We start from the raw sequence: 14,947 nt of genomic DNA on the forward strand, positions 1-14,947 counted from the left end.
TCTCTTTAAAAAAAAAAAACATTTTTTATTTTTCATTTTTAGAGTCATATTTTATCCATTCCTAGTAGTTACCCTTATTTTTGGCATATATATATATAAGTTGTTCTCTCTTTAAAATTTTGAGATACAGTTTCTTCTAACAGATAAAAATATACCCTAAATCACTAGTGTATGGTTCTGTTCTAGTCTCCTGCCTGACCACATTCTCTCCCTTTTTTCTTTTTTTTTTAATCTTCTTTATTTTTTCAAACAACTTCTTATCAAGTCCTTTTATAAAATCTTTTATAATTTTCATCTTTACAGTCATCCTCTATCCCTTCATTGTATCAACCCTTATTTTGTCCATATACGTCTTTCTTCCTTTAAAATTTTAGGAGGCACTTTTTTCTAACAGAACAAAATATGCCCAAAATCTAGTGTGTGGCACTGATCTATGCACTAGCCTGATCATATTTGATCACATTCTGCTTTTCTTGTATTGTTCTCTTTTTGTTTTTATCTTTCTTTTCTTTTTTCTTTTTTTTTCTCTTTCTTTTTTCTTTCTTTCCATTTCTTTTCCCCTGGTTTCAGGTCTTTTCTGATTTGTATACAGTATATTTGCTGGGGACGTTGTAAACTTGTTAGCATTTTGTTCTCTCATTCATCTATTCTCCTCTGGACAAAATGACAAGACGAAAAAAATCACCTCAGCAAAAAGAACAAGAGGTAGTACCGTCAGCCAGGGACCTACTCAATACGGACATTAGTACGATGTCGGACCTAGAGTTCAGAATCATGACTTTAAAGATACTAGCTGGGCTTGAAAAAAGCGTGGAAGTTATTAGAGAAACCCTTTCTGGAGAAATAAAAGAACTAAAATCTAACCAAGTCGAAATCAAAAAGGCTATTGATGAGGTGAAATCAAAAATGGGGGCACTAACTACTAGGATAAATGAGGCAGAAGAGAGAATCAGTGCTATAAAAGACCAAATGATGGAAAGTAAAGAGGCTGAGAAAAAGAGGGAGAAACAACTACAGGATCACGAGGGCAGAATTCGAGAGATAAGTGATTCGATAAGACGAAACAACATTAGAATAATTGGGATCCCAGAAGAAGAAGAAAGAGAGAGAGGGGCAGAAGGTATATTGGAGCAAATAATAGCAGAGAACTTCCCTAATGTGAGGAAGGAAACAGGCATCAAAATCCAGGAGGCACAGAGAACCCCTCTCAAAATCAATAAAAATAGGTCAACACCCCGGCATCTAATAGTAAAACTTACGAGTCTCAGAGACAAAGAGAAAATCCTGAAAACAGCTCGGGAGAAGAGATATGTAACCTACAATGCTAAAAATATTAGATTGGCAACAGACCTATCCACAGAGACCTGGCAGGCCAGAAAGGACTGGCAAGATATCTTCAGAGCACTAAATGAGAAAAATATGCAGCCAAGAATACTATATCCAGCTAGGCTGTCATTGAAAATAGAAGGAGAGATCAAAAGCTTCCAGAACAAACAAAAACTAAAGGAATTTGCAAACACGAAACCAGCCCTCCAAGAAATATTGAAAGGGGTCCTCTAAGCAAAGAGAGACCCTAAAAGCAGCAAAGATCAGAAAGGAACACAGACAACATACAGTAACAGTCACCTTACAGGCAATACAATGGCACCAAATTCATACCTTTCAATAGTTACCCTGAATGTAAATGGGCTCAATGCCCCAATCAAAAGACACAGGCTATCAGATTGGATTAAAAAACAAGACCCATCCATATGCTGTCTGCAAGAGACTCATTTTAGACCCAAAGACAACCCCCAGATTGAAAGTGAGGGGGTGGAAAACCATTTACCATGCTAATGGACACCAAAAGAAAGCTGGGGTGGCAATACTTATATCAGACAAACTAGATTTTAAAACAAAGACTGTAATAAGAGATGAGGAAGGACACTCTATCCTACTTAAAGGGTCTATCCAACCAGAAGATCTAACAATTGTAAATATCTATGCCCCGAACATGGGAGCAGCCAATTATTTAAGGCAATTAATAACAAAAGCAAAGAAACATATTGACAACAATACAATAATAGTGGGGGACTTTAACACCCCCTGACTGAAATGGACAGATCATCTAAGCAAAAGATCAACAAGGAAATAAAGACTTTAAATGACACACTGGACCAAATGGATTTCACAGACATATTAAGAACATTCCATCCCAAAGCAACAGAATACACATTCTTCTCTAGTGCCCATGGAACATTCTCCAGAATTGATCACATCCTAGGTCACAAATCAGGTCTCAACCAGTACCAAAAGATTGGGATCATTCCCTGCATATTTTCAAACCACAATGCTTTGAAACTAGAACTCAATCACAAGAGGAAAGTCGGAAAGAACTCAAATACATGGAGGCTAAAGAGCATCCTACTAAAGAATGAATGGACCAACCAGGAAATTAAAGAAGAATTAAAAAAATTCATGGAAACGAATGAAAATGAAAACACAACTGTCCAAAATCTTTGGGATACAGCAAAGGCAGTCCTGAGAGGAAAGTATATAGCAATACAAGCCTTTCTCAAGAAACAAGAAAGGTCTCAAATACACAATCTAACCCTACACCTAAAGAGCTGGAGAAAGAACAGCAAATAAAGCCTAAACCCAGCAGGAGAAGAGAAATAATAAACATCAGAGCAGAAATCAATGAACTAGAAACCAAAAGAACAGTAGAACAGATCCACGAAACTAGGAGCTGGTTCTTTGAAAGAATTAACAAGATTGATAAACCCCTGGCCAGACTGATCAAAAAGAAAAGAGAAATGACCCAAATCAACAAAATCATGAATGAAAGAGGAGAGATCACAAGCAACACCAAAGAAATACAAACAATTATAAGAACATATTATGAGCAACTCTATGCCAGCAAATTAGATAACCTGGAAGAAATGGGTGCATTCCCAGAGATGTATCAACTACCAAAACTGAACCAGGAAGAAATAGAAAACCTGAATAGACCTATAACCACTAAGGAAATTGCAGCAGTCATCAAAAATCTCCCAAGAAACAAAATCCCAGGGCCAGATGGCTTCCCAGGGGAATTCTATCAGACATTCAAAGAAGAATTAATACCTATTCTCCTGAAACTGTTCCAAAAAATGGAAATGGAAGGAAAACTTCCAAATTCATTTTATGAGGCCACCATTACCTTGATCCCAAAACCAAAGATCCCATCAAAAAGGAGAATTACAGACCAATATCCTCGATGAACATGGATGCAAAAGTTCTCACCAAAATACTAGCCAATAGGATCCAACAGTCCATTAAAAGGATTATTCACCACGACCAAGTGGGATTTATCCCTGGGCTGCAAGGCTGGTTCAACATCCGCAAATCAATCAACGTGATACAATACATTAACAAAAGAAAGAACAAGAATCATATGATCCTCTCAATAGATGCAGAAAAAGCATTTGACAAAGTACAGCATCCTTTCTTGATCAAAACTCTTCAGAGTATAGGGACAGCGGGTACCTACCTCAATATCATAAAATCCATCTACGAAAAACCTACAGCGAATATCATTCTCAATGGGGAAAAGCTGAGAGCTTTTCCCCTAAGGTCAGGAACGCGGCAGGGATAGCCACTCTCACCACTGCTATTCAACATATTATTAGAAGTCCTAGTCACAGCAATCAGACAACAAAAAGAAATCAAAGGCATCCAAATCGGCAAAGAGGAAGTCAAACTCTCACTCTTTGCAGATGATATGATACTTTATGTCGAAAACCCAAAAGACTCCACCCCAAAACTGCTAGAACTCATACAGGAATTTAGTCAAGTAGCAGGCTATAAAATCAATGCACAGAAATCAGTGGCATTCCTATACACCCACAACAAGACAGAAGAGAGACAAATCAAGGAGTCGATCCCATTCACAATTGCACCCCAAACCATAAGATACCTAGGAATAAATTTAACCAAAGAGGCAAAGGATCTGTACTCAGAACACTATAAAATACTCATGAAAGAAATTGAAGAAGACACAAAGAAATGGAAAAACGTTCCATGCTCTTGGATTGGAAGAACCAACATTGTGAAGATGTCAATTGCTAGAGCAATCTACACATTCAATGCAATCCCTATCAAAATACCATCCACTTTTCTCAAAGAAATGGAACAAATAATTCTAAAATTTGTATGGAACCAGAAGAGACCCCGAATAGCCAGAGGAATATTGAAAAAGAAAAGCAAAGCTGGCGGCATCACAATTCCGGACTTCCAGCTCTATTACAAAGCTGTCATCATCAAGACAGTATGGTACTGGCACAAAAACAGACACATAGATCAATGGAACAGAATAGTGCGCCCAGAAATGGACCCTCAACTCTATGGTCAACTCATCTTTGACAAAGCAGGAAAGAATGTCCAGTGGAAAAAAGACAGTCACTTCAACAAATGGTGTTGGGAAAATTGGACAGCCACCTACAGAAGAATGAAACTGGACCATTTCCTTACACCACACACAAAAATAGACTCCAAATGGTTGAAAGACCTCAATGTGAGACAGGAGTCCATGAAAATCCTAAAGGTGAACACAGGCAGCAACCTCTTCGACCTCAGCCACAGCAACTTCTTCCTAGAAACATCGCCAAAGGCAAGGGAAGCCAGAGCAAAAATGAACTATTGGGAATTCATCAAGATAAAAAGCTTTTGTACAGCAAAAGAAACAGTCCACAAAACCAAAAGACAACCGACAGAATGGGAGAAAATATTTGCAAATGACATATCAGATAAAGGGCTAGTATCCAAAATCTATAAAGAACTTCTTATCAAACTCAACACCCAAAGAACAAATAATCCAATCAAGAAATGGGCAGAAGACATGAACAGACATTTTTCCAAAGAAGACATCCAAATGGCCAACAGGCACATGAAAAAGTGCTCAACATTGCTCGGCATCAGGGAAATCCAAATCAAAACCTCAATGAGATACCACCTCACACCCGTCAGAATGGCTAAAATGAACAAGTCAGGGAACGACAGATGTTGGCGGGGATGTGGAGAAAGGGGAACCCTCCTACAGTTGGTGGGAATGCAAGCTGGTGCAACCCCTCTGGAAAACAGTATGGAGGTTCCTCAAACAGTTGAAATTAGAGCTACTATTCGATCCAGCAATTGCACTACTGGGTATTTACCCCAAAGATACAAATGTAGGGACCCGAAAGGGTACGTGCACCCCAATGTTTATAGCAGCAATGTCCACAATAGCCAAACTGTGGAAAGAGCCAAGATGTCCATCGACAAATGAATGGATAAAGAAGCAGTGGTATATATACACAATGGAATATTATGCAGCCATCAAAAGGAATGAGATCTTGCCATTTGCAACGACGTGGATGGAACTGGAGGGTGTTATGCTGAGTGAAATAAGTCAATCAGAGAAAGACATGTATCATATGACCTCGCTGATACGAGGAATTCTTAATCTCAGGAACAAACTGAGGTTTGCTGGAGTGGTCGGGGGTGGGAGGGATGGGGTGGCTGGGTGATGGACATTGGGGAAGATATATGCTACGGTGAGCGCTGTGAATTGTGTAAGACTGTTGAATCACAGATCTGTACTTCTGAAACAAATAACGCAACATATGTTAAGAAAAAAGAAAAAGAAGAAGATAGCAGGAGAGGAAGAATGAAGGGGAGTATGTCAGAGGGGGAGACGAACCAGGAGAGATGATGGACTCTGAAAAACAAACTGAGGTTTCTGGAGGGGAGGAGGGTGGGGGGATGGGTTAGCCTGGTGATGGGTATTGAGGAGTGCACGTTCTGCATGGAGTACTGGGTGTTATGAACAAACAATGAATCATGGAACAGTACACCAAAACAAATTATGTAATATATGGTGATTAACATAACAATAAAAAATTTAAAAAAAAGAAGAAGCAGTGGTATATATACACAATGGAATATTATGCAGCCATCAAAAGGAATGAGATCTTGCCATTTGCAGTGACGTGGGTGGAACTGGGAGGGTGTTATGCTGAGTGAAATAAGTCAATCAGAGAAAGACATGTATCATATGACCTCACTGATATGAGGAATTCTTAATCTCAGGAACAAACTGAGCGTTGCTGGAGTGGTCGGGGGTGGGAGGGATGGGGTGGCTGGGTGATGGACATTGGGGAAGATATGTGCTACGGTGAGCGCTGTGAATTGTGTAAGACTGTTGAATCACAGATCTGTACGTCTGAAACAACGCAACATATTTTAAGAAAAAAGAAAAAGAAGAAGATAGCAGGAGAGGAAGAATGAAGGGGAGTAAGTCAGAGGGGGAGACGAACCAGGAGAGATGATGGACTCTGAAAAACAAACTGAGGTTTCTGGAGGGGAGGACGGTGGGGGGATGGGTTAGCCTGGTGATGGGTATTGAGGAGGGCACATTCTGCATGGAGCACTGGGTGTTATGAACAAACAATGAATCATGGAACACTACACCAAAACAAATTATGTAATATATGGTGATTAACATAACAATACAAAAATTTAAAAAAATAAAGAAGAGAGGGAGGGAAGGAAAGAAAAATACCTTTGAATATATTCAAAGGAAAATCCAAATAATTTTAGGTATTTAATTATTGTTGCATGTGATATCAAATAAAATGCAGCACCTTCATAGCAAGGGTGATGAGGACCCAATGATAATGGCTCTGGTGGGCAAACCATGCCACAGGAGGTCCCATCTTCTTTATGTGGTAGTGATCTGTAGAATAACAAATCATAGAATCAAAAGTTAAATGACATACCTAGCGTATACCGTACATGTTCATATACCTGCAGTCTTATCTGTCATGATCCCCTAGGAAGGGTCTGGTTGTTCTAGATAGCAAAATATTTTAGGCACGTGGGAGATAACACTTCAGAGTACTGAAACTTCTCCTCTTTCCGTTTTATCAGTTAAAGACATAATTCAGAAAGTACTATGAATACACTGGCTTTAGTAAAGGGAGCATGCTGAGTCTAATGAACATACTTTAAGTTTCTGGATAACTAATTTGTGAACGGAGCAAGAGTTATACTACAGATGGAGTGGGTGCTGAATCTAACAAAAACTCTGAAATTTTGTCTTGAAATATTTTGTGCTGTAATTTTGCTCTTTCTGCCTTCATTTTTCTTCATGGGACATGTGCTGCGTAACTTTCTGGGCAGTGCGCTAAGGCAGGATTTACGAGGGCTTCCAATTCTAGAGCATTTTTCCCAAGTAGCTTTGCTCGTTCTCATGTTGAAGGACTCTTGCCTTTAGGATATCAGAGATAAATGTCAAGGTGGGTTCATGTGTAAGGACCTGTGTTATAGGATGAGTCCTGTTTCATTTGAGTAATAACGCTGAAATGTACTAGTTGAGGAAATTAAGAAATGAGCTAACTCTTAGAGCCTTGATTGCCTTTTTGTAAGGTATGGTTGCTGTTCATAACAACTCCGGGATTTCTTATAAGCATACACATGAGAACACATGAAATGCACATTACTGGATAATGTAGTAAAGCACGCAAATGGACCGCTAACAACTCCTGCCATTATCATTATTTTTAAAATTTTTAGATTTGAGTGTATTTGACACACAATGTCACACGAGTTCAGGTATATGACACAGTGATTCGCTTTGTACATTACGCTGTGCGCCCCCCAAGTGTAGCTCCCATCTGTCACCATAAACACTATCACAATGACTCTATTCTCTATACTGTGCCTTTCTTCCTCCTGACTTACTCATCCCATAGCTGGAAGCCTGTGTCTCCCCCCTCCTTCACCCATTTTGCCCATCCCCCCACCTCCTTCCCTCTGGCAACCCTCCGTTTGTTCTCTGTATTTATGGTTCTGATTCTGCTTTTCGTTTGTTTATTCATTTGTTTTGTTTTTTAGGTTCCACATGTCCGTGCATCATATGGTTATTTATTTCTTATTCTCACTTATTTCACTTAGCATAACACCCTCTAGGTTCATCCACGTTGTCACGAATGGCAAGATCTCATCCTTTTTTGTGGCTGAATAATATTCCAGTATATAATATGTAATTACCTCTATCAGTGGATACTTGAATTGCTTCCATATCTTGGCTATTATAAATAATGCTGCTATAAACATAGGGGCGCATATATCTTTTTGAATTAGTATTTTTGTATTCTTTGGTAATCCCAGTAGTGGAATTGCTGGATCATAGGGAAGCTCTATTTTTAATTTTTTGAGGAACCTCCGTATTGTTTTCCATAGTGGCAGCACCAGTTTATAGTCCCACAAATAGCGCATGAGGGTTCCTTTTTCTCCACATCCTCGCCAACACCTGTTGTTTCTTGTGTTTTTTATTTTAGCCATTCTGACAGGTGAGAGGTGATATCTCATTGTAGTTTTGATTTGCATTTCCGTGCTGATGAATGATGTTGAACATCTTTTTATGTGTCTTTGGCCATCTGTTTACCTTTGACAAGTGTCTGTTCATGTCTTCTGCACATTTTTAATTGGATTATTGGGTTTTTTGGTGTTAAGTTGCTTAAGTTCTTGATATATTTTGGATGCTAATTAACCCTTAATCAGTTATGTCTTTTGCAAATATCTTCTCCCATTCAGTAGGTTGTCTTTTAGTTTTGTTTATCATTTCCTTTGCTGTGCAGAAGCCTTTATTTTCCCTTGCCTCAGGAGACATATCTAGAAAAAAACTGTTATTCCAGTCAATGTCAGAGAAATTACCGTCTGTGCTCTCTTCTAGGATTTTTATGATTTTAGGTCTCACATTTAACTCTTTAATCCATTTTGAATTTATTTTTATATATGGTGTAAGAAAGTAGTCCATTTTCATTCTTTTGCATGTTGCTGTCCAGTTTTCCCAATACCATTAGTTGAAGAGACTTTTTTCCCATTGTATATTCTTTTTCTTAAAGATTTATTTATTTTAGAGAGAGAGAGAGAGAGAGAGCACGAAAGCAGGGGGAGGGGCAGAGGGAGGAGGAGACAAATCCTCAAGCTGATTCCCTGCTGAGCACAGAGCCCAACTCGCGGCTTGATCCCAGGACCCTGAGATCATGACCTGACCCAAAACCAAGAGTCAGTGCTTAACTGATTGAGTCATCCAGGTGCCCCTCCCATTGCATATTTTTGCTTCCTTGGTCAAAATTAATTGACCATATAATCATGGGTTTATTTCTGGGTTTTCTATTCTGTTCCATTGATCTATGTGTCTGTTTTTGTGGTAGTACCATACTGTTTTGATTCCTATAGCTTTGTGTAGTATATTTTAAAATCTGGGATTGTGATACCTCCAGTTTTGTTCTTCTTTTTCAAGATTGCTTTGGCTATTTGAGGTCTTTTCTGGTTCCATATACATTATATGATTGTTTTTTCTAGTTCTGTGAAAAATATTGTTGATATTTTGAGAGAGATTGCATGAAATTTGTAGATCGTTGGTAGTATGGACATTTTAGCAATATTTATTCTCCCAATCCATGAGTATAAAATACTTTTCCATTCGTTTGTGTCACCTTCAGTTGCTTTCATCAGTGTTTTATAGTTTCCAGAGTACTAGTCTTTCACCTCTTTAGTTAAGTTTATTTTTAGGTATTTTATTAATTTTGGTGCAATTGTAAATGGGACTTTTCTTAATTTCTCTTTCTGCTATTTCATTATAGAAATTGCATTATAGATCATTATAGAAATGCAAAAGATTTCTGTATATTGATTTTGTATCCTGAGACCTTACTGAATTCATTTACCAGTTCTAGTAGTATTTTGGTGGAGTCTTTAGGGTTCTATATATAATATCATGTCATTTGCAAGTAATGAATTTTACTTCTTCCTTACCAATTTGGTTACCTTTTATTTCTTTTTCTTGTCTGATTGCTGTGGCTGGGACTTCTAGTTCTGGGTTGAATAGAAGTGGTGAGAGTGGACATCCTTGTCTTATTCCTGATCTTAGAGAGAAAGCTGTCAATTTATGGTTTATATTTTTATATCTCAGGGAAGGTTTATATTTTTAAAGATAACTTTAATAGAACAGAAGCAGAAAGTCAGTTCGGAGTCCACTGCAGGAAACAAGTGGTTAGAGGAGATGAGGATGGTCTATATTAGGCATATGCTTTCATCGAGATAATAGCAGGACTTGAGGACAGTTTGGTTGCGGAGTCCAAGAGAAAGAGAAGTGTCATTGCCCATCCCTAGGCTTTCAGAGAGACCAACTTGGTAAAAGGTGGGGCCTTCGATCTAGAGTGGAGAAGGTATATATTTGGGAAAGAAATCAGAATGCTGGTTTGGGATATGCTGAGTTAAAAATAGAACATTTAAGTTGAGCATTGTATGTATTACTTTGGAGTTTAAAAGACGAGTGGAGCCATAATTTAAATGGGAGTGATGAACACACAGAAGTTGTTCAGAGGCACGAGACTGGAAGAGATTGCAGAGGCTGAATATAGAGGTAGAGAAGGTACACATGCCTGTGCCTGAGCTTTGGGAGTGCTTTACTTCAAGGAATTTAGTGGCTTATACAGTGTCTGTTCAGGTTTGTGGTCAGTTCTACCACATGCTAGCTCTGTGCCCAAATTGTTTACTTGACCTCAAGGGCTGGCTTTAGCATGGAAAAGATTATGTAATTCCAATGTCCCTTTATATAATTCGAAATAAGACCAATGTAAAGTTTGACTATTTTTATTGTAGTCTTTAAAAATCTATCAAATACCAATTTCTTTTTCTAAATGAATTTTTTAAATATCCTGACTTATCTTGGTCTGTATCTGGGACAATTCCACATCCTTTCACTCCCTATAAGCCTCAAGTTCATTAACTAAAAATAAAAAAATGGGTGGTAGAGTATACATGTATCATCTTTAGTATAGTTCTTGGACATAATAAGCATTCAATAAATGTTAGCTATCGTTATGTTACTATTATTACTATCATTATCATTAGTAATGTTATCCTAAAGGATTGTTGTGAGGATTAATTTATTTATGAAAAACCTAGCATGTTTAACAGAACAGAGCAGCTGGTAAATAGTTCTTGTCTCCTCCACTTGTGTACCCATCCCTCCACTTTACAACAGACCTCCACACTCCGTCATTCTCTCAGTGTCAGAGTTCACATAAGCACAATAAAAGAACATCATTCATAATTGTCTCAGAAGGGAAACTACCAAGCAGACATGGGGTTTAGGTCAGGTGAGATTCCTATAATTAAAGGAAAGTGGAAGAGAAGATGCCCAAGGCAAACATTAATTCATTCTTTCACATAAATAATTTTGAATAACAGGTAGTGAAGATACTTCATTGATTCAGGTGGAGTCATCCACAAGAAACAGAGATTCTGCTGCAGTTCAAACCTGGAAGTGTGAATGCTAAATATGATTTTTCACTTCTAGAAGGCCATGCATTTTATAGATCAGTTTGGCATCGTCAATACCCTTTGTTTTCATTTTGTGGAAGTGAATTAGTAATATATAATTTCATTTTAGGGATTACCTGCAAGTCGTGTGAGGTACAGAGTAGATGATGTCCAGTTTCCTTATCCTGCCAGTATTTTCGACGTAGAAGAAGATTCTGGAAGAGTAATAACTCGAGTCAATCTTAACGAAGAGCCTACAACAATTTTTAAGGTCAGTGCAGTGTTTTCCTTACTGTTACCTATTTGATATTTAACTTTTGAGAGTATAGTTTAACAGATGACCATACTTGTTTCCATTTTTCTCCTTTCAGTTGTTTTTTAAATTAAAAAGTAATGTATATTTTACCACAGACACTTAGAAAATAGAGTTAAGCAGTAAGAAAAAAACACTTGATCTTTCACATCTTGGAGGTAACTAGAATTTAGCAGTTTAATATCTATCCTTATGATGACATTCCATACAAATGCAAGTGTACACATATGTGTTTGAAATTAATACGATCTTATTATTCATACCACTTTTTTGACTTAATAATATATTGCCCAGGACAATAAATACTGTTAATGGTATTATTTTAATGGTTGAATGATGTCCTACTCTATGAATGCACTATTATTTTTCTTTGCCTAACACTTTGTTGATGGATAATTAGGCTGTTTCTCATTTTTTGTTATAATAATATTTGTTGTTGTGAAACTCCTTGTGCAAATATTATTTGCCACTTCCCTGATTTTTTCCCTTAAGATAAGTACTGAGAAGCAAAATTATTGAATCAAGTTTATATACTCATATTAAGTTATACTTCAGGAAAATTTGAAATATTACTACCCTACTTCACTATGATCATAAATAATCTATTTAATTAAATGTTAGAGTGTTTCCATTTTCTGTAATTACCTAGAATAATTTTTTCGTTGTGAATAAAGCCTGTGACCCTGCATTGAGGAAATGCCCTCATTGGTTAACCTTGTGCGTTGTCAGTGAGTACTGTGCCTCACATAATCCTGCCACTGGTGGGAGCAATTGTTCTGTTTGTAAAGTGTTAACCCAAGGGTAAATCATGGGCCCAAGGACGATCCTTAGTTATGGTTTCACGATCTAGGTTGAATTGGTTTAAATTAGTAGCCTGCAGGTTCCAAAATTATGCACATTCCAGAGAAACACATGATATTGAAAATACTTAACATTTCTTGACATAATATACGTTATCCAAAACAAATCAATTATAAACAATATTGTAGTAATAAATATTATTACTTGAGACATCTTGAGACAAAAGCTTTTCTGCAGTTTGTATATCCTTTGAACAGTTTCTACTCTACAGTATGAACTTGGTTTTATATATTTTTAAGAGAGTGTATATCTAAGTGTGTTAAACTGTAAAGATTTCCAGTTTCATCCTCCAGAGTGAAGTATTTCTGCCCTATAATCTTGCAGACAATTAATTCACTTGAAAAATTAATTTCTTTTTATAAAGAAGCTAATTAGCTTTTTGCTATTAATGTGACTGATTTTAACACTTTTTAAAGAAGTGTCGGTGCTCATAATGGCCCGTGTTTTTACTGTGGGCACCAATGGGACTGTGGTGGAGACATCAGTTTAATCATTGGAGAGATGTAGTATTATATACCTGTTTTACTGGCAGTGCTTTATCATAGCATTTATGAGTTTTCTTGTGTAGGAAACGAAAATGAAACACCCACCTGGTGTTATTGTTGTGAAGAGTAAGTGAGAATATATGTAACATACCCTCATCCAGAGCCTGCTCCCTGAAAGACAGTGAGGAAGTGATCCTTGTTCCCCTCCTGGAGCCAGGCAGTCCAGTGATTAAAAATGATGCTTTATATCTTTAAAAAAAAAAAAAAAGATGCTTTACTTTCTTCTTGTTAATCATCTTTAACATGAATTTTTATTACTTTTTAAGCTGGTGGTTGTTGCTTTTGATGATGGTGAGCCTGTGATGTCCAGCAGCGCCACAGTGAAAATTCTTGTCTTACATCCTGGAGAAATCCCACGCTTCACGCAAGAGGAATATAGGTACGGATTCCTATCAGTTTTTGTAATATGTAACAGTTTTTTGTGTTGTTCTGTTTTGACCTCTCAAAACTGAGGTGATTTGAATTGATCCATGAAGTGGCCTTCCAATTCTTGTTTAAGTTTTTCTAAATTAGCATAATACTACATTTATTTTTAAAGTTAATATAGTCAAAAGATAATTTAGTCTAAAAATACCAGTTTTAGTAATGCTTTCATGAATAATGGGGCTTTTAAAAGTAACTAATGTATTGGAGCACCTGGGTGGCTCAGTCTGTTAAGCTTCTCTCGGCTCAGGTCACGATCTCCGGGTGGTGAGATCGAACCCTTGATCAGGCTCTGCACTTTGTGCGGAATCTGCTTGTCCCTCTCCCTCCGCCTGCTGGCTCTCTCTCTCTGTCTCCCTCTCTCTCTAAAATAAATAAATAAATAAAATCTTTAAAAATAATTAATGTAACCTTTGAAAAATAAAACATTATATTTTGGGGTTTAAACTGCAACTAATTAATAATCTCAATAGCAAGAAGTAGTAGACATTTAGTTTCTTATTGCCATATCCATAATTTGACACGAATCTGAAATATTTCTCAAATCATCAGTGAAAGAGAAAGAGAGAATGTATGCGTGTGCGTTTATATGTATGATATATATTATGTATTATAGCTATCAAACTAGTATACATACCGTCTTAAGTCTGGCTGCCGTCACAAAATCCCACAGACCCGGTGGCTCAAACACAAATTTATTTTCTCACAGTTCCAGAGGCTGGAAGGCTGAGGTCAGGGCACAACCATGGTCAGGTTCTGGTGAGAGCTTGCGGATGTCTGCGTCCTTGTTGAGTCCGCACACAGAGGAGAGTAAGACAAAGCACCGTGGTGTCTCTTCTTGTAAGGGCACCAATCCCAGGATTAGGGCCCCACCCTCATGACCTCATCTAAATCTAGTTACCTCTCAAAGGCCTCATCTTCGAATACCAGGCCATTGAGGGTTAAGGGCTTCAACATATTGATTTCAGGGGGACACAGTTCAGTCCACAGCATGTGTGCAGGTAGGTAGGTAGGTAGATAGATAGATAGATGATACTCTTAGGAAGTGAAAATTTTATTTTAAAAATAATAAAATTAAAGGTACTGTATTTTATGATTGCTTCATGATCGCATATGAGTGAAAGATTAAAATGCTTTTCTGAAAATATAGAACTTTCTTTCATGATATTGTTTTAAGTGAAGACATGAATGTACTTGTATGAGAATATTAGAACCCATAAGAGAAGTTTTCCCACAAATATTTGAAGGAGACTCGCTACATACTACATATTTACTATTTCCTTCTGGACATAGCATTAAATGGCATCTGGTCCTGGAGCTCCAGAGGCTCACAACTATGCATGGACGCGAAACATTATATGAACAATACAATACAGTCTGAAGACACAGTGGTAGGAGCTCAGTGCTAAGCAAGTGTGTTGGAGAAACACCTCGCTGTGTTTAAACATGCACAGCATAAAAGCCGTTCTCA

General features: G+C 37.5%; 1 protein-coding gene across 1 annotated transcript in view; it reads left to right on the forward strand.

The window, feature by feature from the left end:
• PCDH15 (protocadherin related 15) overlaps nt 1–14,947 on the forward strand; it is a 1,343,394-nt gene that overhangs the window by 1,168,959 nt on the left and 159,488 nt on the right. The window contains exons 24-25 of the mRNA XM_035724230.1: nt 11,465–11,605; nt 13,320–13,432. Coding sequence (XP_035580123.1) covers nt 11,465–11,605; nt 13,320–13,432 — 254 coding nt within the window. The remainder of the gene's footprint in view (nt 1–11,464; nt 11,606–13,319; nt 13,433–14,947) is intronic.

The sequence above is a fragment of the Zalophus californianus genome, chromosome 15 (assembly GCF_009762305.2).
Source record: "Zalophus californianus isolate mZalCal1 chromosome 15, mZalCal1.pri.v2, whole genome shotgun sequence".
Taxonomy (NCBI): domain Eukaryota; kingdom Metazoa; phylum Chordata; class Mammalia; order Carnivora; family Otariidae; genus Zalophus; species Zalophus californianus.